This window comes from Sarcophilus harrisii, chromosome 2 (assembly GCF_902635505.1).
Source record: "Sarcophilus harrisii chromosome 2, mSarHar1.11, whole genome shotgun sequence".
Classification (NCBI taxonomy): domain Eukaryota; kingdom Metazoa; phylum Chordata; class Mammalia; order Dasyuromorphia; family Dasyuridae; genus Sarcophilus; species Sarcophilus harrisii.
The window spans coordinates 57,661,905-57,684,340 of record NC_045427.1 but is presented as its reverse complement, the minus strand read 5'-3'; the positions used below and the strand labels follow the sequence as shown (position 1 = coordinate 57,684,340).

The window sequence follows — 22,436 nt, the reverse complement described above, 5'->3', positions numbered from 1 at the left end:
TTAATTTTTATTCTACTTTTTCTGTATATATTTACCTATATTTTTGCTGCCTCCTCCTTCAGAATCCCTACTCCTTTTGAACAGGGATTATTTTCATTCATTGTATATCTGCCCCACCTCTGTAATAGCATGGACAGATTTCAAGGTAGAGGAGCTTGGTTCAAAACCTATTTCTGCTATTTGCTGTCTGTGTGACCTTGGAAAAATTCTTAAACTCTGTAGGCTGTGATTTTCTTATCTGTAAAAAAAAATTGGACCGTGACCTCTAAAAGGCAGGAAGAAAGGTTGGGAGGGAGTGGAGTGGGAAAAGGAAAGAGAGATGAAGGGAGAAGGGGAAGAAAGACAGAGGGGGGGAAAGAGAGAACAGGAGAGAGGGAAAGGGAGAAGACAGAGGAAAGAATAAAGGAAAGCAGGAAGGAAGGATAGAAGGAAGGAAGGAAGGAAGGAAGGAAGGAAGGAAGGAAGGAAGGAAGGAAGGGAGGGAGGGAGGGAGGGAGGGAGGGAGGGAGGGAGGAAAAGAGACAGAGAGATGAAGGGAGAAAGAGAAAGAGAGTAAAGGTAAAGAGAAGGAGGGGGAAAGAGAGTTGGGGAGAGAGAGAGAGACAGACCCAGAGAGAGGAAGAGAAATACATCCCTCACTCTTGGAGTCAGGAGACCTTATCAAATTCTAATTCTATCATTTAATGATCATGTGACTCTGAAAGAACCACTTTATTTTTCTTAGCCTCAGTTTCCTTATCTGTAAAATGATGAAGATGATATTTGCATTCCCTACTTCACAATATTCATAGGAGGAGAGCACTTTGTAAACTCTAAGTCACTATAGAACTATGTGTACTATTTTTTAAATTGTAATTATCATTGTGTTCCCCTAAAACTTCCTTTGGATGCTTTATCTGGATGTCAAGGGGACCTGGCTCTCTAGCAGTGCAGACCATGCACAGGTAGGTTTCCATGCTAGGAAAGCTTTGAGTACTGGCCCAGGGATGAAGTGACTTGTTCAGGGACCAGGGCTATATGCAAAGTCACTTGTCAACTGAAAGCTGATAACCAGGATTTGAGTTTACTAAGTCATAAGTGGAAAACCTAAATCAAGGAAATCATGGATCACTGAAATAGTTGAAATGGATATTTATCATTAATTAATTATTATATGTTATAGTAATAACAAATTCTTAGGGGTATCTAGGTGGCACAGTGAATAGAATTCTGGGGGGGCAAGGAAGGTCTGAACTCAAATCTGGCCTAGCTGTTTGGCCCTAAGTGGGTCACTTAACCTCTTCCTGCCTCAGTTTCCTCAACTGAAAAATGGGAATAATTATAACACCTATTTTCCAGGGTTGTTGTAAGGACCAAATGAGAAGTTCATTAGCAAACAGTAGATGCTTAATAAATACTCCTTTTCTTCCTTCTGGGAGAATGAGAATTTCTCTTCAAGGTGAATGTCAGGAATAGCTGGCACTGGCTTCCTATGGGAAATGAGTTTTTCATTAAATATCTTCAAAGGTAGTTTTGTCACATTTTGACAACAGTGGATTTTCAGGGGGAACTAGCACCTCTAGTGTCAAGATTTGCTGATTTTCCAGGGCTACTCATCCACCTTTGGTGTCCATCTAACACTCAACTCTCCAAGAAGCTATAGCACGCACATGAATGCATGGTACCTTTTTTTTTGTTTGTTTGTTTTTTTGGTTTCCATTTGTTTATATTTGAATGAGTGTCAGAGATGGACCAGGTTACAACTTTGTGAGCTTTGAAAAATCTAGGTCTGAGAACAGTAAACAATAAAAATAAATCAATAGTACTATTTCCAGAAAAGCTTTATCAATCAAATGTCCTATAATTCAATCATCATCTTGGCTGACTTCCTGTCCAAAACACTCTATCTATCTACCATACTGGGAAAATCATCCAGATAGACAGGCTAAAGTGGGTTGAGGGTAACCATTGGGTTTCAAAGCCATTGGTGAATTAGGGGGATGTCTATTGCAAGCATGTGATGATTTCCCCCAGAAGAATGGGAGGATAAGAACGATTTGTTCCAGTGGTTATGAGACAGCGGAAGCAGGCTCTACATGTAGAGTGCTTACAGCTTGGCCAGGCATTGAATATGCCCAGATTGTCCACTGCGTTCTGAATCATAGCTATCATCCTGACTGTTGTCTTGCCACTAGACTTTGGTGACTGGAGGAAAGCATAAGGCTGATGATTTTGTGCAACTCTGCTTCACTTAAATCCAATTCAGGTGCAAGTCAAGACATTATCTTTCTGATGTCATTGGTCTCCTTTGCAATGAACATCGACAACAACAACAACAAAAAAAAAAAAAATATTGAAGTAAAATGGGCTTCTTCTGCCCAGTGAGATTTCTCAGATTCCTAATTCCAGGCTTCTTCTGGGCTCTGTTCCATCAGATTCTGGAGCTCCAGTCTATTTATATGAATTCCAGCATCGGCCAAGTACTTTCGATAAAATCAAACCTACTTATGTAAAAGCTGACCATTCCGCTGAGCTCACATTCGTTTTTGGAGGCCCTTTCATGGCAGATGAGCACTCCATGTTGGGTAAGTAAAATATATCTATAAATCTTTACTGAATATTTACTGTCTACAGTTGCAAGAAATACAAAGATACAGTTTTTGTCTTTAAGAAACTGAGTACCCTTCCTTAGTGGGGAAGATATGTACACACACACACACATAGACACATACACGTGTGTATGTATTGGAGAATGCACAATCTCAGGGCAGAGTAAACTGATAACTAAATACTGGATTTTTTAAATTAGCAAATAGAATAGCAAATGGATAACCAGGAGAAAGAAGTGGAAGAGGACTTCAAATATTGTGATATCCGTTCTACAATCAGCCAAAACACATAAAATATCCCAAAGATATTAGAGTCCCACTTCATTGCAGCTGTTCTTGGGGACTTAGAGATCTCCACAGAAAAGCAATAATACTTTAAAAAGCAGTTGCCAGATATAGTGGCACATGCCTATAATCCCTGCTTCCAGGAAGGTTGAGGTTGAAGGATTGTCTGGATTGGGAGTTCTGACCTGCATTGGATTAAGACAAATGTGTGTCCACATTAAGTCCAGCACCAATATGGTGAACTCTCCTATGCAGGCACCAGGCTGCCTATAATAGGGCAAGCAAACCCAGGAGTTAAAGAAGTAGATCAAATTTCCCATATAGATCAGCATTGGGATTGGACCCATGAACGGCCATTGTACTTCTAATCTGAACAAGAGTGAGAGACCCAGATTTTAAAAAAATAAATAAAACACAAAGAAAAGCTTGTAAGGATCAAGAATGGGTTTAGGGAAGGAAGAGTATAGGATATATCAGGATCATAGGTTCCATAAAGGGAACTCATGTCCAGAGTGGGATAGGATATATCAAGGAAAAGACCAAACCTTGAATAAGATTATTTTGAAGACTCAACAAGGGGAGAAAAGGAAAAGGTCATTATTTGAAGATTGCCTTCCAGACCTGGCTCCCATTGCTCCTCCCTCGTCCAGCACATGTACTCTTGCTTAGTCAAATACAAAAGGGTCAGTCAGAAATGTGGAAGAAATCCAGGTATTTTAAAAGGGAAATTGAGGTCTCCTAATTAAGTTCTATTGCCTATATGTACGTAGACAGCTAGAAATTTCCAGCAAGGAAGATTTCAAATATGGGTGGTGAGGAAAGAAAGAGATCTAGAGAAAGGGTAAGTTGTTGGCACTTTGTAGGAAGAGGAACCACGATGTCAAGAGAGTTATTGTTGGAAAGAATGGTGAGGACCCTTTAATGCAGAAATTTCTTGGAGTTACTTCCCTTGATACGCTAAGTTTCAATAGCTAGCTCTTTTAAAAAGGACTGAATATACCTTATTTTCTTTTCTTTTGACTCCTTAAATAGCATCATGTAACACTGAGACTTCTTCTGAGGGGTAGAGAAGAAACAGTCCTTCTCCACTCTTACATCTTGGCAATTTCTCCCATGTGCCCATAAAAAATGGGACTCAACTAGTCAAGCTTGAACCTGGACCTCTGTTGTGTTTCTTTACTTGATCTTTGCCTGTTCTGAGATAGAAATTCTATGTTTGGAGGTCACCTTGTAAGTTGAAGACGTTTAGAAATGATGGATCTTCAATTAGTCTAAAAGGTCTTATACTTAAATCTAATAATAGTGAAGTGCTCCTAGGTTCAAGGGGATTGGATTTAGTTGTAGGGGAATCTTGACCATCTAGAAGAAGGGTCAAATCCTTTTTCTCACATTCTGACTCATTCTGGTGCTCCCTAAGGAGAATTTATTAGTTAAAACTAAGCTTATATGTAGGATATCCCCAAAAAGCAGAGTAGATTGGTACTCCAAATAAACATCTGCCCCATACATGATCTACATACAAAAGAAAAGCTTACTAGAGAGGGCTATCACAAATATACATTAACAGAAAGACTTAAAAAAAACTGGTTACAATGATATAATTATTCTTATACTCTGCTGAGAGGTTTGTATTTAAAACATCAAGGCATAATGGAATTGATAAAAATACTGAATAGACTTACTATACATCACCTCATTTCTGCCCTGCCTAAACAACCCTTTTCTGGTTCATGTTTTCTCATATGCCAGTCCAGACCTTGGGGTTATTCCTCTTGTCAGTAGTTATCTTCTTTGATGTACAACTTCTTTAGGAAATGTAGTGAACATTTCCTCTGCCATCTGAGGATCTAGTTATCCCCAAATCTCTCATTCTCACAAGGTAGCATCGCACTCTGGAAATGTTCATCTCAGGATTACTGGTTGGTTACCTGCCATCAGGCAAAAAAAAAAAAAAAAAAAAAAAAAAACAGAAAGAAGAGGCATCCAAAGGTGCAAGTTCAAAATCACCTAGAACAGCTCATTTCTAACCACCATGTGTGAACAATGACAGTGCTTCCAGTGTGTAGAAGAGTCACCCTCATGAAAAGTCCTAGCGTTCCATGATATACCTGATAGATAAAAGGAAAAGAAACAGGGGAAAAATCAGTACTTTTTTAAAAGTCCACTAAGTCATTGGCTCTTGTTGCTCAATGGTCAATAACAGAATTGCCTTATCATTCTAAAAATAGCCAATGCTGAGCTATCATGAGTTAAATTTAACAAAAAGGTAAATAGAGGCACATTTCTACACAAAGTAATGGTACATTAGCAGGAGCACAACTAACCAATAAAGCAAGTCTGATGATTGCCTCAATTAGACAGAGACAGAGAACTGGAGGCACAACTTTTTATAAGCACAGAACAAAAAAATAGTACAGATTAGTGAAGAGATCATTCCATTGGTTATAATAATGGCAGCATCATGGAGATGAGGGATCCCAACTGCTTAGATTAAGGAAAGGAGGCATACAAATGCCTGTGGTATCAAGGCTACCCTTCTCGGGCTCTAGGGATGCTTTGTGAATTTATATGACTAAGCAGCATCCCTAGGCCAGTGGAGGTAGATTAAGAGCAGCAGACCCATGAATGTTTAGGAATGGGGCAAGACCACCTTTAATTGGCAAGGATAGGACTAATTGGGACAAGGTCATCTAATTTGTTTCTCAAGGATAACATAAATACCATAGAGTTTCTCAGAAGCTAAAGTTTTGTGGGATTACAACCTTTCCTCTGAATGAAGTAATTTCCAGATTCTTCTGTGATTGTTAATTCCATGAAATTGGAATTTCATGGAATTCCATGAAATTTTATGAGATAGATGTACTTTTAAACTTTAGCTAAATGTTTAATTAAACCTTAATTAAAAGTGATCAAAGTCCAGGGAAACTGGACTTTTGGCATCTGACTCTTGAGATATAAAGAAATACTTCAGCTTCTTCACATAGAGATAGAAAAGAAATTAAAGTTTATTACGTGGGGTTATAGAAAAAAATCACAAAATAAAATCAAGTATCAAAAACTGTAATGGGCTGAGGTTTGAGCTGAGACAACTGAGATACCCCCTGGAGAGGTGAAATCTGTTCCTCTCCAGCCTATGGATCCCTTGCCTCCAGGCACAGTAGGCTTGACCATTTTACCTCCTGAGAGTAGCATAAAAACAGTGTCCATCCACATACTGATGTGGGAAACTGGGAATGTGTAGATAATATCCCAGTCACCAATACAGGCAGACAATGTGTGACTTATCACCCAGGAGAAATAGTAGCATCAGGTTTACTCATACAGAATCCTAATAAGCAGCCTGGTGATAGTCACCCAGATTCTGATTCCAGATCACAAAATCCAGCAGTTTACTGGACAGCAGCTGTAACAACTGACCGACCTATGCTCACAATCTATATAAATGGCCTTCCATTGGAAGGATTGGTAGAACACTGGTGCAGATCGGACGGTCATTAGAGGGTGCCAGCTGGCCCAGTCACTGGCCAAAGATTAAAGCAGACACTTACATGTCTGGCGAGGAGGATCAATAGCAGCTGAAGTTAGTGCTGCCCCTATGAGATGGACTTTTGAAGGCAAAACAGGAGTTTTACTCCTTTTATAGTTGAAAAAATCCCCATCAATCTGTGGGGAAGAGACGTTTTACAGCAATTAGGATTAAAAATGAGTACTTCGGTTTTTTAAGCAGGGCTGCTGTTGAAGGCCTGCCAACACTTTCACCTGTTCCTATCCAATGGAAAACTGATACACCAGTGTGGATAGAGCAGTGGCCCTTAAGTAAAGATAAAATTCAGGCCTTATTAGATATAGTACAGGAACAGCTTGACCAAGGACACTTAAAACCTTCTCTAAGTCCTTGGAATTCCCCAGTGTTTGTTGTGAAAAAGAAATCTGGAAAATGGAGGATGTTAACGGATTTAAGAAAAGTGAATGAACAGATGGAAACTATGGGAACTCTTCAGCCTGGACTTCCATCTCCTACTCAGTTGCCTAGAGAATGGCCTCTTTGGGTCATAGATATTAAGGATTGTTTCTATTCTATCCCTCTGGATAAGGAGGATATGAAAAGATTTGCCTTTTCAGTGCCCAGCGTTAACTTAGCTGAGCCTTATAAAAGATATGAATGGACAGTTTTGCCACAGGGAATGAAAAACAGCCCTACTATGTGTCAAATGTATGTTGCTGCTGCTCTTGCTCCAGTAAGAAAAGCATTCCCAAAAGTTATGCTATTACATTACATGGATGACATTTTGGGATGTGCACCTGAGGAACAAATGTTAGAGGCATGTCTACAAAAGACCATAGAAACACTAAGGAATTACAAATTATACATAGCACCAGAAAAAATTCAAAGACATGCTCCTTTTCAATATTTAGGATATGAAGTATACCCTAAGGTGCTTACAGTTCAAAAACTCTCCTTAAGAACAGAAAAGCTAAACACATTGAATGATTTTCAGAAATTGATAGGAGATATCCAATGGATGCGACCAGTGTTAGGCTTGACTACCTATCAGTTACAACCGTTATATGACATTTTAAGGGGAGACAGTGCTTTAAATTCACCACGCCAGCTTACAAAAGAAGCTCAAGAGGCTTTGAGAGAAGTTGAACTGGCTTTATCCAATGTGGTTGAAAGAGTCACTCAAAAACCCTTGGAGATATCAGTTTTTGCCACACAAGAGGCACCCACAGCAGTCCTTCATCAAGGACACAGTGTGATAGAGTGGGTGAACCTCCCAGCACAACCAGATCAAAGCCTTACACCTACCCAGTGCTTGTGGCTAGAATTTTATTAAAGGCCACTAAGCGAGCAGTACAATTATCTGGGACAAGACCTGACAAGATATACACCTTTTATACCAATACACAAATTAATGTGTGTTGTGAGACCATCCCAGAGTGGCAAATTTTATTAGCCATGGCTCCAAATTTTTTACATGGGTCTCCATTAAAGATAACTAGACTATTACATAATTGGCGATGGACTCTTGAAGAAAAAGTTTCTAAAGTTCCTCTTCAAGGACCAACAATCTTCACGGATGCATCCAAACATAATATTTGTGCTGTGTACTCTCATGATCTAACTATAAAGAGAGTAGTCAGAACTCCTTTTCAGTCCACTCAGCAGAATGAATTGTACGCGATCATTCTAGCTCTTACTTATTATCCAGGAGACATAAATATAATATCTGATTCGGCCTATTCAGTAGGTGTGGTACAAAGAATTGCCACAGCCCAAATAAAATTTGCAGCCTCTAATATATATCAGCTCTTTAAGAAACTTCAAGAGCAAGTGAGAAAGCATCCAGGTAAGATCTATATATTACATGTCCATTCTCATAGTGGACTTCCAGGTCCCATATTTGATGGCAATTCAAAGGCAGATAGCCTTCTAACTATGTTGGTCAATACCCCTTTGTTCCAAGATTTTCTGGCTTTCTTTAAAACTAAGGTCAAATCCTACCTTCTGCAAGAGATTTTTCCTAATCTCTCTCTCTCTTTCCCCTGCAACTCCTGAGTATCTATCCTCTGAGATTATCATCTATATACAAATGTATGTATCATATATGTACATAATCATTTTGCATGTTGTCTAAACAGTATCACTGCCTGATTTTGACACTAGTATACATGATTAGCCAGAAACTTGCAGGGCAGCTGTCCATATTATCAGAGGACTTCATGATGCTAAAACTATTTCCTGACGTACATATAAAGGTATCAGAGTATTTGTGGGAAAATTATTGGAAGTCTCCCCTTATGTACTTTGATTACAATGAACCACAAATCTTTGGGTCAGGCTCAGGTATTTCTGAGATGTGCAGTGTGACCTGAATGTGAAACTCTGATAGTTTTTTTGTTGCATTAAACTCTTCATGATGGCAATTAAGTTTGACTACAGGAGGAATGATTGTTTCCAGCTTTTCCAGACTCCACTGAAGAAGAGAAACAGCTAAGCAGAACAATGATGAGGTACTGGGCCAATTTCATTCGGACAGGGTAAGTAAAATGGTGGCAATCACCTTACACAGAGGAACTTTTTGATTCCAGAATGGGCTCTAAGAAAGCATTAGATTAAGATTTATTATTTGCTTCTATAGAACAGCTCATTCCCGCAAGACCTAAGACACCAGGTTGTAATGAAAATGTTTAATAATAATGAATATAATATTAATAAATTATAAAAAAGGAAAACAAGAATTGACAGTGCAGTTCTTACAACAAAGGCACTTAATGCATCCTATGAGTAATATAAATAGTACAATACAAAGAGATATATAGGCTAGAGGGGGAGAGAAGAAAGAATACATCACCGATTCAGGGAAGTACCAATTTTGCAGACCTCTGTCTAGGGAACACAGCTCTGCAAGTCCCAACTGAGAGGGTCCCAGGCAGATTGTCCTCTCCATGGGTGAGATTCCAATTTGGGTATTGATCTATCATGACTTAAATAGTCCAGGGAACAAAAGTGGCTAAATGCCAACAATACTGACTTCACTTTCTTGAGAAAATCCAGAAAGGGGGTCAGTCCTGCCAGAGTCTATCAAGAATGAAGCTTTACTCCTAGAGTGACTAGTTCTAGTATATAGATAACATGTCCTTGGTAGATTTGGCCAGAATCCCCCCAGGATGGTGTTCTTTAAGCTATATTTGTTCCCAGGGTTATTCAGCAGCTGCAAAACAGGGCTGAATAATAGTTCACTGTACTGTAATTACTCCATGGACATGGAGGGAAACTGAGGGCCAAGGCCTATAGAATCTTATCCTTATACTTATGATATCTAGGTCCTTGGCTTTGGGGCCACAAAATAGGACATAATCATCATCTCTGAGACTCACATCCCCTTGTCCCTCCTTAAAAGTACAGGTTCCATTCCTAAGAGATGATCTTTTGTCAGGTAGTGGAAAAGAGGACTCCATTTCTAATATCTATTAGATTATGAGCTTTCAAACTCAGTTGTTGAAATTGAAATCTTAACCTTTGCTGCCAAACTCCTAAAAAGGGCTCTCTTGACCCCTGGTTTTTTTCTCTTTATAACCATGTTTCTTTAGTACACTCACATAGCAGAATCCTATGGCCTCTAACCCCAAGGTCTTACAACCTACAAGTATACCTTAGAGAACAAGGATTCAGACCATATTCACGAGGTTGTCTTTTGCCTTACTATCTTACCCTTTGATATATGCTGTGCCTTAAGACTTCTGGAAGCTTTTAGGACTAAACTACCATCTTGTAAAAAGTATGAGGTTTTCCCCCAGGGACACATATAGCACAAGGAAATCCATATACAGACCCCTAAGGAAATTTGAACTTCTGACTTCAGGTCCAGCCACTGGAGAATGCTGCACTACCTAGCTACCCCTTTGAGAATAGGTCTTAGAATAGCAGGATACTCACCATATAATTAATTACACTGGCTCTAGCTGTACCTTAAGTGGAACAAATTGGCTTTCCTAGGCATATATCACAGTCACCTCCCATGTAATCCTATTATGCTACTCTTGGCATTCCCTTTCCCTTAATTTGCTACAAAACAACCATGCTACTTTGCTTAGTTCTTGGTGGAAACTTTGATCCCGCTTATTGTGCATTCTCTTTCCTCTGCTTTCTACTTATTCCTGTATGTAGTTTTACACACAAAGTGTAAAGTGATTATGTGAAACCTCAAGTGATTGTGAAGTTTAATAATTAAGCCTTCCTATCTTCAGATGAACTTCCACCGTGTCAAGATTCCCTTTGCCTCAGATAACCCTGTTCCCATACAACTCCCTCCTATTTCCCCTCCAAAAAAAAAAAATTCCCTATGATAAAAAATACACTGAGCTTACAAGTCCATGATTCAGATCTTACAGAAGTTCACGGCTATGGAGGAAGGACTAGCAACCAGGTCACAGGCCTGTCTATTCCTGAATCTCTGCTTCCTCACCTCAGATTCCAATTCCCATGCGGATTCCATGTTTCACACACTGTCTCACTGTCCTACATACAATCACTAAAACCACTCCACACTGGGATCTCTCCCTAACACGTACCAGAACCACTCCACCCACAGCTACTGGCTCTCTTTGCACAGTCCCTCAATTCCTTCTCCCCGGCCAATCTCTCAACAGCCACGTCAACCAATATCAGTCCCAGTGATGCTTCCTGATGGCCCAACAAACAAGAGTTCTTACTTTCTTGTGTGGGATCTATTTTGTTGGCCAGCCTGGTTAAGTCTGTAGCCCCTACTTAAATTCTGTTCTTAAATGCATAAAATAAAATACATTGGATTTAAAAGGAAACCAATTATATTAGAAAGCCAGTGACTCAGTGGTAGAGCTGAAGCTAAAATTAGAAAGACTTGAGTCCACATCTGGCCTCAGAAGCTTGCTAGCTGTCACACTGAGCAAGTCATTTAAACTCTATTTGCCTCATTTTTCTCAACTGTAAAATGGGGATAATACTAGCACCTATCTACCATAATTGTTGTGAGGATAAAAGGAGATGATATTTGTGAAGAACTTAACACAGTGCTATATAACTAACCATACATAACCAGTGCTATATAAGTATATACTATATACTATAGTGCCTAATAGATACTATAGAAATGTTAGATATCATTATTGTTATTAACAAAAATAAGAAAATATGATTATTGCAATATAAAACCAAGGCCAAGTTCACAGACCTTGGATTAAGAACTTCTGCTATCATCAAAGGAGATATTGTCCAACCACCTTCTTTTTTTTATAAATGAGGAAACTCTGGCTTAGAGAGGCAAAAGACCTCTCCAAGATTACATAAATAGAAGCATATATATATGTGTGTGTGTGTGTGTGTGTGTGTGTGTGTGTGTGTGTGCGTGTGTGTGTATCCTTCCCATCAAGCATTTGTATTAGTACTGGATTCTTCCACTGTCATCCCAAGTTGGAGCTTCCAGAAGTAGGTTACCATCATATTACCAAAATTCCAACCTGAATCCTCCACATTACGATGGTTCAACCCATTTCTCCAGGGAGATAATTGTGTTATCATGCATCTCTGTAATATTATCCTAATACATTATGCTCAAAAAGAAAATATAGTTGTTAGAGTCCAAAGATCAAGTTATCTCACATGATAGAATTAGAACACAATACACAACATGTCATCATATATACTTTATCACACATTCATTTCCAAATAATATGAGGCATCATTATTTTACAAGGATCCTAGATTAGGTTAGATTAAATATTTATTCAATACTTCCTATATTCTAGGAACCATATTAAGTACAAGAAAAAAACAAGAAAAAAAGAATTTTCCTACTCTCCAGAAGTTTACATTCTAATTTGTTAGGACAGCACATAAAGGGCAAGTAGAAAGAGGTATATGGATGGTAATCTTTTCAATCTAGTCCCTAGTCTACACTTAAGGAAAAGTCATTCTTAGTGGGGCAAGGCAACTAGTGTGAAATTGGAACACACTAGAGAATGAACCGTCAGCAAACTTAAATTGTGTCTGGATTGGGAAGGAAATGGTACATTCTCCTCCATTCTCCAGCCCACTCACTCCTTTTCTCCTAATTTCCAGGGATCCCAATGAAGAAGGGCTGCCGACTTGGCCTCTCTATGACCAATCAGAGTCATACCTAGAGCTCAGCTTGACTCCAAAGGTGGGAAGAAAACTCAAAGAGGACAAAGTGGAGTTTTGGGAAAAAATCGCTGATGAAAAAGTTAAGCTATATCATAAAGGAAAGAAGGGGCATACTGAATTGTGATTTCACTAATAATGAACTAACAACACAACAAGACCAAAAACATTTTAAAAGATAGTTTTAAGATCTTGGTAAATTTTGTGTATTGTGTATATTTACACAATTGTGTATATTTACAATCACAAGCCAAACAATCAAAATAACTAAAATAATGATAACAATAGTGATGATGTTAATAAATATCTGACTACTCTATTTTAAGCACTTGAAGGGACATGTTTTATTTGTCTTTTTAACAGCCTGATCATAGACCATTGCACAAAATGAGAACTTAATAATTGTCTGTTGAATGTTTATATATATACAAAGTACTTTACTGACATTATTTATTTAATAGCACAACAATCCTAAGAGCTATATAGTATAGACACCATTATTTCTGTTTTACAAATGAAGGTCCTGAAGCAGTTGAAATGATTTTCCAAACATCTCACAGTGGCACCAGAACTCTAACTCAAGTCATTAGATCAAATCATGAGTTAGATATTTTGGGAGTTGCTTCATTTTTTAAATTGTGCTTATGAGAAAGGGATCAAATTTAAAAATTAATTTTTAAAATTAAATTAAATTTTAAAATTTAAAATTCTTGTAAATTAAAAGGCCTGGATTTAGGGTTGTAAGGAATTGTAGATTTAGAGTTAGAAAGGACATTAAGAGTTATGGAATAAGGAGACAGATAGATGGCACAATGGATAGAGCACTAATCCTATAGGTAGGAGGACCTGAATTCAAATTTAAGTGTCTGCACTTGACACTTACTAGCTGTATGAACTTAAGAAAATCATTTAACCCTGTTTATCTCACCAAAAAAAAGAGTTATGGAAAAAATATCATAGAGTTACAGTCAGGATTACACAGGATTTAACAGCTTCTACATTAAAGATCAGAACGTGATATTCTAGAAGGCCAAGAGGTGGGATTACAACTAAGAATGTTGTAAAACTGAGCATAATCCTTCAGGGAAAAGAATGGATACTCAATGAAATAGAGGACTTTGAAACACTCCTGATGAAAGGCCAGAGCTGAACAGAAATTTTGATTTTCAAATGCAAGACTCAAAAGAATAAAAAAGTAAATAGGAAAGAGAAAACATAAGGGATTCAATAATATTTAACTGTTTGTATTCCTGTAGAGGAAAATGATTCTTATAACTGTTAAGAATTTTATCATTTTTAGAGCATTAGAAAGAGTATACATTGACAGATGGTATGGTATAACTTGATTTTGATGGAATGATATTTACAAAACAGCCCAAAATTAAATGATGAGGAAGAGAACTGCACTGAGAGAAGACAGAAGGGGGAGGTAAAATGGGGTAAATTATCTCACATGAAAAGGGGTGAAAGATGTATTATAATGAAGGGAAAGATGGGGCAGGGAATAGCTTGAACTTTAATCTCATTGGAATTGACTCAAAGAGAGAATAATACACATACACACACACACTTTCAATTGTATATATAGATCTATCTTACCCTATAGGAAAGTAAGAAGGAAGGATGATAAGAAAAGGGAGGGGAATTGATAGAAGGGAGGGCAGATTGGAGGAGACAATGGTCACAAGCAAAACATTGATAAGTCAGGACCTGGTAAAGAGAGAGAGAAAAAGATAATTAGGGAAAAATAAGATGGGGGGCAATACACCATTATTAATCATAGTAAATGTGAATGAGATAAACTCACTCATAAAATATAAGTGGATAGCAGAGTGGATTAATAACCAGAATCCTACATTATGTTGTTTTTAAGAATTGCATTTGAAGCAGAGAAATATACATAGATACAGGTAAAAATCTGGATTAAAACATATTATGCTTCAGCTGAAGTAAAAAAAAAAAAACAGCAATTATGATCTCAGCTCAGCAAAGCAAAAAGAGATCTAATTCAAAGAGATAAGGAAGGAAACTATATCTTACTAAAAGGTACCACAGACAATGAAGTAATATTAATACTAAACATATATGCAGCAAATGATATAGCATCCAGATTTTTAAAAAAGTTAAATGAATTACAGGAGTAAATAGACTATAAAACTATGCTAGTGGAAAACTTCAACTCTTCTCTCTCAGAATTATAATAATCTAACCAAATAATAAAAGAAAAGGTGAAGAGAGTTTTAGAAAAGCTAGATATGATCGAATTCTGGAGAAAATTGAATGGGAATAGAAAGAAATTTACCTTTTTCTTAGCATTACATGGCACCTACAAAAAAAAATTGGTCATGTGTTAGGACATAAAAATCTCACAACCAAATGCTGAAAAGAAGAAACATTAAATGTTTCCCTTTCAGGTTATAAAGTAATAAAAATTACATTCTATAAAAGGCAGTAGAAAAATTAAAAATTAATTGGAAACTAAACAATCTAATCTTAGAGATAAGTGATTCAAAGAATAAATCATAGATACAACAAACAGTTGCATCAAAGAGAATCACAACAATGAGACAACATACCAAAATTTATGGGTTGCAGTCAAAGCAGTATTTAGGGGAAATTTTATATCTCTAAATACTTATATCAATAAAATGGGGAAAGAGCATATCAATGAATGCAGGAATCCAGCATCTGCAGGGGGTCCAAAGGAGCTGAGCAGAAAGAATAGGGTCGACGTCAAAGGAATACAGGGATTGTGGGGTAGCTTGAATGAGGAACTGATGGAAGTGATGCTCCCACTTCTCTCAGGCTCCTTCAAGCTCTATTTTTATACTATATCATGATCACTCAATTTTCCTGATTACATATACATTTCTTTAGGTCAACATAGTCTTCAGATTTGACATTTAGTATTTGAGTAAGTTTTTTATGGTTAAGTGTTAATTATTGATTACATTACATGAAACTAATAATGAAAGGTAAATGTTATACAAGGTAAAATGTCAGTGACATGTTAGTTTACTTATGTCTTCTTTGTCAATCCTATGGATTGTTTGATCCCTCTGTTTCCCTAACTTGGAACCGTGTACAGAGACATTTTTGGCAATTCCAATTATACTTTAACCATGTATTGATTCCTACACATACTGATCTTTTCTGAGTCTAAGTTGGTAAACATCATTGTTTCCTAAACCTTTGGATTCTCTCCCATAATGATAATGCTTTTCATGGTGTTCTCTCCTTTATCATTTGTCTCAGTGAGAGATTAGTTTTATTAGGACAGAATGTGCATGTGAAATCATTTCTAGTTAACTTGCCCAAATTCCCCTTGTCACCAGATTTTTAAAGATAATGTTTAGTGCTATAATCAAGCCAATTATAAATAATATAGGAAATAAAAGTCCACTAATGAGAATCATAGAAGGAAATATTGTTCCTGCATGAGTGTCGTGCACATTTAATCTCAGTGCTGTGGCTTTGCTAGTCAGCTTAGAGAATGCGGCTCCCAACAAATGAATTTGGCAGGCAACAACAATAACAAAAACACCAGAAAAAGAACAAATTTAAAATCCTCAATTAAGTGCCAAATTGAAAATCCTAAAAATCAAAGGAGAGATGAATTCAATCAAAAGAAAGCCACTGAATTAATAAACAAGACTAGATGCTGATTTTAAAGAGGGGAAGAAACCAATAAAATAAATAAGCCACTAATCAATTAGATTTTTAAAAAAGGAAAAAATTACCAGTATCAAAAATGAAAGGTGTGAATCCACCATCAATGAAGAAAAAATTAAAATAATTATTAGGAAACAGTTTTCCCAATTATATGCCAATAAATCTGAGTGTCTAAGTGAAGTGGATACATATATATATATATATATAAATTGCCCAGATTAACAAAGAGAAAATGGAATACTTAAATGACCATATCTTAGAAAAAAATTGAACAAGGCATCAATGAACTCCCTAAGAAAAAAACCTCAAGGCCAGATGGATTCATAAGTGAATTCTATCAAACATTTAAAGAACAAATAATTCCAGTCTATAAACTAATTGGAAAAATAGGTGAAGGAGTCCTACTAAATTCCTTTTATGACACAAATATGGTGTTGATATGTAAACCAGGAAGAGCTAAAATAGAAGCAGGAAAAAACTTTACATAAATTCCCCTAATGAAAATTGGTACAAAAATTCTAAATAAAATACCAATAAGGAAATTATTCAATATATTACAAGGATCATATAGTATGACCAAGTGGGATTTTACACCAGGAATTCAGGATTGGTTCGATATTAGGAAAACTATCAACATAATTGACCATATCAATAATAAAACCATTAGAAATTATATGATTATCTCAACAAATGAAGAAAAGCTTTTGGCAAAATACAATATCCATTCTTATTAAAAACATTAGCTTACAAATAAATGGAATACTCTTTAAACTAATTAGTAGTACATACTTAAAACCATTAGCAAGCATTAATTGCAATGAGAAGAAGCTAGCAAGAATGCCCATTATTGGCATTGTTATTCAATACTGTACTAGAAATGCTAGTTATAACAATAAGAGAAGAAAAAATAATTGAAGGAATTAAAATAAGCAATGAGGAAATAAAATATCATTCTTTGCAGATGATAATGATAGTATACCAAGGAAATCCTAGAAAAACAATTTAAAAACTAATTGAAATAACCACCAACTTTAGCAAAATTATAGGATATTAAAATAAACCTACATAAATTATCAACTTTTTATATTTTACCAATCAAGTTCAGCAACAAGAGATAAAAAGAGAAATTCCATTTAAAATAACTATAAAAATATAAAATACTAGGGAGTCTATGGACCAAGACAAATCCAGGAATTATATGAATACAATTGTAAAAAATTTTTCACACAAATCAAGTCAGATCTAATAACTGGAAAAATATCAATTGCTCAATGCTAAAAATATTAATTGTTCAAGTCAACATAATATAAATGACAATTCTACCTAAATTAACATATTTATTCAGTATCATACTAATCATATTCTATAGGGCTATAAAAAAATTTTACCTTTCAATTAGTTCTTTTTTTCCTTTTTTTATTAAAGCTTTTTAATTTTCAAAAGATATGCATGGATAATTTTTAATATTAACCCTTGCAAAACTTTGTGTTCCAATTCCCTTTCTCTCCACCCCCTCCCATAGATAGCAAGTAATCCAATATGTTTAACATGGTAAAAAATATATATATTAAATCTAAGTATACATATTTATACAATTATCTTGCTGCACAAGAAAAATCGAATCAAAAAGGGAAAAAAATGAGAAAGAAAATAAAATGTAAGCAAACAACAACAAAAAAAGTGAAAATGCTATGTTGTGATCCACACTCAGTTCCCACAGTCTTCTTTCTGAGTGTAGATGGCTCTGTCTGTCACAAGACCATTGAAACTGGTCTGAATCATCTTATTGTTGAAAGAATCATCTCTTGTTGAAAAGAGCCACGTCCAGCAGAATTGATCATCGTATAATCTTGTTGCTGTGCACAATGATCTCCTGGTTCTGCTCATTTCATCTGAGCTATAAAAATATTAATAAAATCAATCTGTAGGAACAAAAGGTCAAGAATATCAAAGTAATTAATTGGGGAATGTGGGATGGAAAGTGATCTAGTTATATGAGAACTTAAATTGCATTAAAAAGTGGTAATCATCAAAACAATCTGGTACTAAGTAATGGAGTAATGGATCAGTGAAATAGATTAGGCACACAATACAGTGTAGTAAATGACCATAGCAATTTAGTGTTTGATAAACCCAAGATCATTTTTAGTACAAAAATGCAATAGTTGAACCAAAAAATCAACATCTGAGAAAACTGGAAAACAGGATGGCATATCTAGGTATTGATCTACATCTCACACCTTCCAAATCAAAAATGGGCATATGATTTAGACATAAAGGATGATACCATAAACAAATTAGGGTAGCAAGGAATAAATTTACCTGTGAATGAATAATCAGATCTCTGGAGAACAAAAGAATTTAGGACAAAATAATAAAGAATATTGTAAAATGGAAAATGGATAATTTTGATTATATTAAATTTAAAAATTTTACACAAACAAAGCCAAGGCAACCAAAGTTAGAAGGAAAGCAAAAAACTGAGGAGGAAATTTACAAATATCTCTGATAATGGCCTCATTTCTCACATATATACAGAGAAATATTAATCACATTTATAAGAATAGAATTCATTATCCCATTGATAAATGGTCAAGGGATATGAACATGCAGTTTCCAAACAAAGAAATCAAAGCTACCTATAGTCACATGAAAAAATGCTCTAAACCACTACTGACTAGAGAAATGCAAATTAAAACAACTCGGTGGTACTATCTCACACCTGACAGATTGGCTAATATGACAGAAAAGGAAAATAATAAATGTTGGAGGGGATGTAGGAAAACTGGGACACTGTGTGAACTGTTCCAACCATTCTGGAGAACAATTTAAAACTATGCCCAAAGCGCTATAAAACTTCACACTTTTTGATCTAGCATTACTACTAGTAGGTCTATACCCCAAAGAGGTCAATAAAAAGGGGAAATGATCTATTTATAAAATATATAGATATAGATATATCTATATACATGTATATATATATATATATATATATCTTTTTGTGGTGAGTAAGAATTGTAAAAGTGAAAAGATGTTCATCAATTGGGGAATAGTTGAACAAACTGTGGTATATGATTGTAATGGAATATTATTGTTCTATAGGAAATGATGAGATGATTTTTAAAACACCTAAAAAGACTTACATGAACTGATTCTGAGTGAAGTAAGCAGAATCAGGAGAATATTATACTTAGTAAGAGCAACACTATGCAATGATCATTTATGATTGACTTAGCTATTCTCAGCAATTCAACAATTCAAGACAATCCCAAAGAAGTCATAATGAAAACTGTTATCTACCTCCAAAGAGAATCGATGGCATCCAAATACAGGCCAAAGTGTACTATTTTTCAGTTTCTTTCCTTCTTTTTTTGTTTGCATTTTCTTCCACAACTAACTAATGTGGAAATATATATATATATATATAACATGATTTCATATTTATAACCCATATCAGATTTCTTACTGTCCTTTGGATGGGATGAAAAAGGAGAAAAGGGTAGAATTTGGGACTCAAAACTTTTTTAAAGAATGTTTGAAAATTGTTTTTACATGTAATTGAAGAAATAAAAATATTTTTTTCAAAAAAAGAGTTATGGAATATAAATCTAGAGATAAAAGAGACATCTGAAGTCATCTAGACCAACACCTTCATTTTATAAATAGGAAAGCTGGGGTCCAGAAGGAGTTAGTGTTCTATTGTCTTAAGCTCATACAGGCAGGAAGCAGCAGGGGTGGAATGTGAACTCTACTTCTTGTGGGGAATGATAAGTATCATTGATAATTGATTGATATTGAATTGCTGCCAATTGATATTGAAAAGCTGTCATGGAAAGAGGAATATGATTTCTAGCTCCTGAGTAAAGAACTAGAAATAATAGGCCAACTTGGCAAAAAAGAGAATTTAGGTTTTGTGTAAAGAAAAATTTTCTAATTAAAGTTATGTATTCAAGAGGAGAACAGGCTACTTCTGGGTAGTATATGGCCCCTTACTGGAGATCTTCAAGCAAAGATTGGATAACTAGTAGACTCATACCGTTGTATAGAGGATTTCCATTCACACAAAGAGTCTATCCTCCTCATTTTGCTGATGAAGAAATTGAAGCACAGAAAGAAATTTGGCTAAAGTTACCCTGTTCGTTTGACTCCAAATCCAAATAAAACTTTTTTTCTTTACTAAACTAGAATGTCTCTAATATTTGAAGGCACTGTTCTCATTTCAAGATTCCTGACTTTCCCCATTTGTTTAAATAGTTAAGATTTATTTTCTGTTCCATCAAAATTCTAGCACTATTCAATGATTCAAGACAATTTCAAAAGACTCATGGAAAATGTTAAACACATCCAGAGACTGATGAAATCAAAAAATTCATATTCAAACATAGTATTTTGATTTTCTTTATTTTGGGACAGTTTGTTTCATTTCTTCTTTAACAATATCATATTTTATATTTTACATAAGTGAACATATATAACCATATCAAATTGCTTAGAGAGGTGGGAGATGAGGAAGGACAGGAGAATATTTGGAACTCAAAATGTTACAAATTGTCTTTACATGCAATTGGAAAAAAAGTTAAATATGATTTTTTAAAATTCTACCACTAAATTTCCAGTTATCTCTGTTAAACTCAGACATTAAATTTCCAATGGTGCAAGAATTACATATAGCTAATTAAAATGTAGAACTCTCAATTAAATATGATATCTACATGGGTTCTTAAAACATGCTTTTTGATTGATAATGATTATGAGACATTTGGGGAACACACATTTCATTTTTCATTTTATATGTAGACTCTAGTTGAAGCTCCTCCCCCTAGATAGCCTCCCCAGTTTCTAACATTCTCATGTACTTTGGCCCTATCCCAGCCTCAGTCTCAACCTCTTTCTGAAAGATCAGCACTTTAGGTCAAATAAAATCACAAAATCATCAAATTTACAGAATGAAGGAACCTTAAAACATTGAATTTCTGAAGTGGAAAAAAGTACTGAATGTTAGAGTGCACGGAATGGAATGTAAGCTTTTTAAGGACAAGCATTATGGTTAATTTATGTTTACATCCTAAGTGCTTAGCTCAATTACTCCTCCATAATCAGCAGACCATAATCAATTCAATACCAGTCATAAACACTTGGGCTACTATCGGGACAGGTGTGTATTGTCACAGGTAAAAATCCAGCAAAAGGGGATCCCACAATAACAGGAATGTGTGATGATCAACTATGAAAGACTTGGTTCTTCTCAGTGGTTCAGTGATCCAGGGAAATCCCAATAGACTTTGGACAGAAAATACTATTTGCATCCAGAAAAAGATCTAAAGAGACTGAATGCAAATCAACATGTGCTATGTTCACTTCTTTTCTATTTTTTAATCTCTCCCATCATTTTTCCCTTTTGCTCTGACTTTTCTCTTCCAACATGATTCATAAAACAATGTGTTAAAAATAAATTTTTAAAAAAATAAAGAAAAGGGGTCCAGATGAACATGGTGCAATCCATGATGTAGCCACCAGATGGTGTACTGAAACTGTTATCATTACTTGCTAACTATGCACCTAGGGAAACATTCTCAGCTAGGGAAGGAGAGTGATTATATTTTTGGTTTTCAATTCACAAGAATTATTTTAATTCTATGATGTTCTGAGCCCTGAACTAGGGGATGAAACGAAATATTAGATTATAGAAGTCATTATTTTGTCTCCAGCCTTCACCCCTTCTACCTTCTATCTCTTAGGTCTCTTCCCTCAGCGTCCATTGATTTGGATATGATCCCAGGAACTTTACTATGTAAAGGAACTTGAAGGTTACATGGCTCTCTGCTAGCCGAAAGAGCTCACATGTCACAGAAAAAGGGAAGGGGAAGAATGGGGAAGATTCAACCAGCTGATCCCTCTCCTACTTTTGCCTTTTTCACTATTTATAAGCTTGCACTTATAAAGTTGAGTGCACTGAGAGTGACTGCAGGTTCAAATATAACCCTTTATAAAAAATGTCCTTTTTTACCTCTCCTATATATTGTTGACTGCATCAAAATGTTATGGGTGTTAGAATTATAGCTAACTGTTCTCCAAATATTTTAGCATGTCCTCAAAATTGAGAATTGAATCTGTGATGTTCATTGTAGACTAATTCTATCTCTACTACCCACATCCTGCCCTTGAACTCTCCAGAGGTACACATAGTCCAAGTTAACGTGTTAAAAATTATTTTTATGCTTCAAGGCAAG

The 22,436-nt window shown here is 35.7% G+C and overlaps 1 protein-coding gene across 1 annotated transcript in view; it reads left to right on the top strand.

Moving 5' to 3' along the window:
- Positions 1-12,932, top strand: part of LOC100929283 (carboxylesterase 3) — a 64,057-nt gene extending 51,125 nt beyond the window's left edge. The window contains exons 12-14 of the mRNA XM_023495035.2: positions 2,415-2,564; positions 8,837-8,915; positions 12,475-12,932. Coding sequence (XP_023350803.1) covers positions 2,415-2,564; positions 8,837-8,915; positions 12,475-12,661 — 416 coding nt within the window. The 3' untranslated portion in view covers positions 12,662-12,932. The remainder of the gene's footprint in view (positions 1-2,414; positions 2,565-8,836; positions 8,916-12,474) is intronic.
- The last annotated feature ends 9,504 nt before the right edge of the window (positions 12,933-22,436 follow it).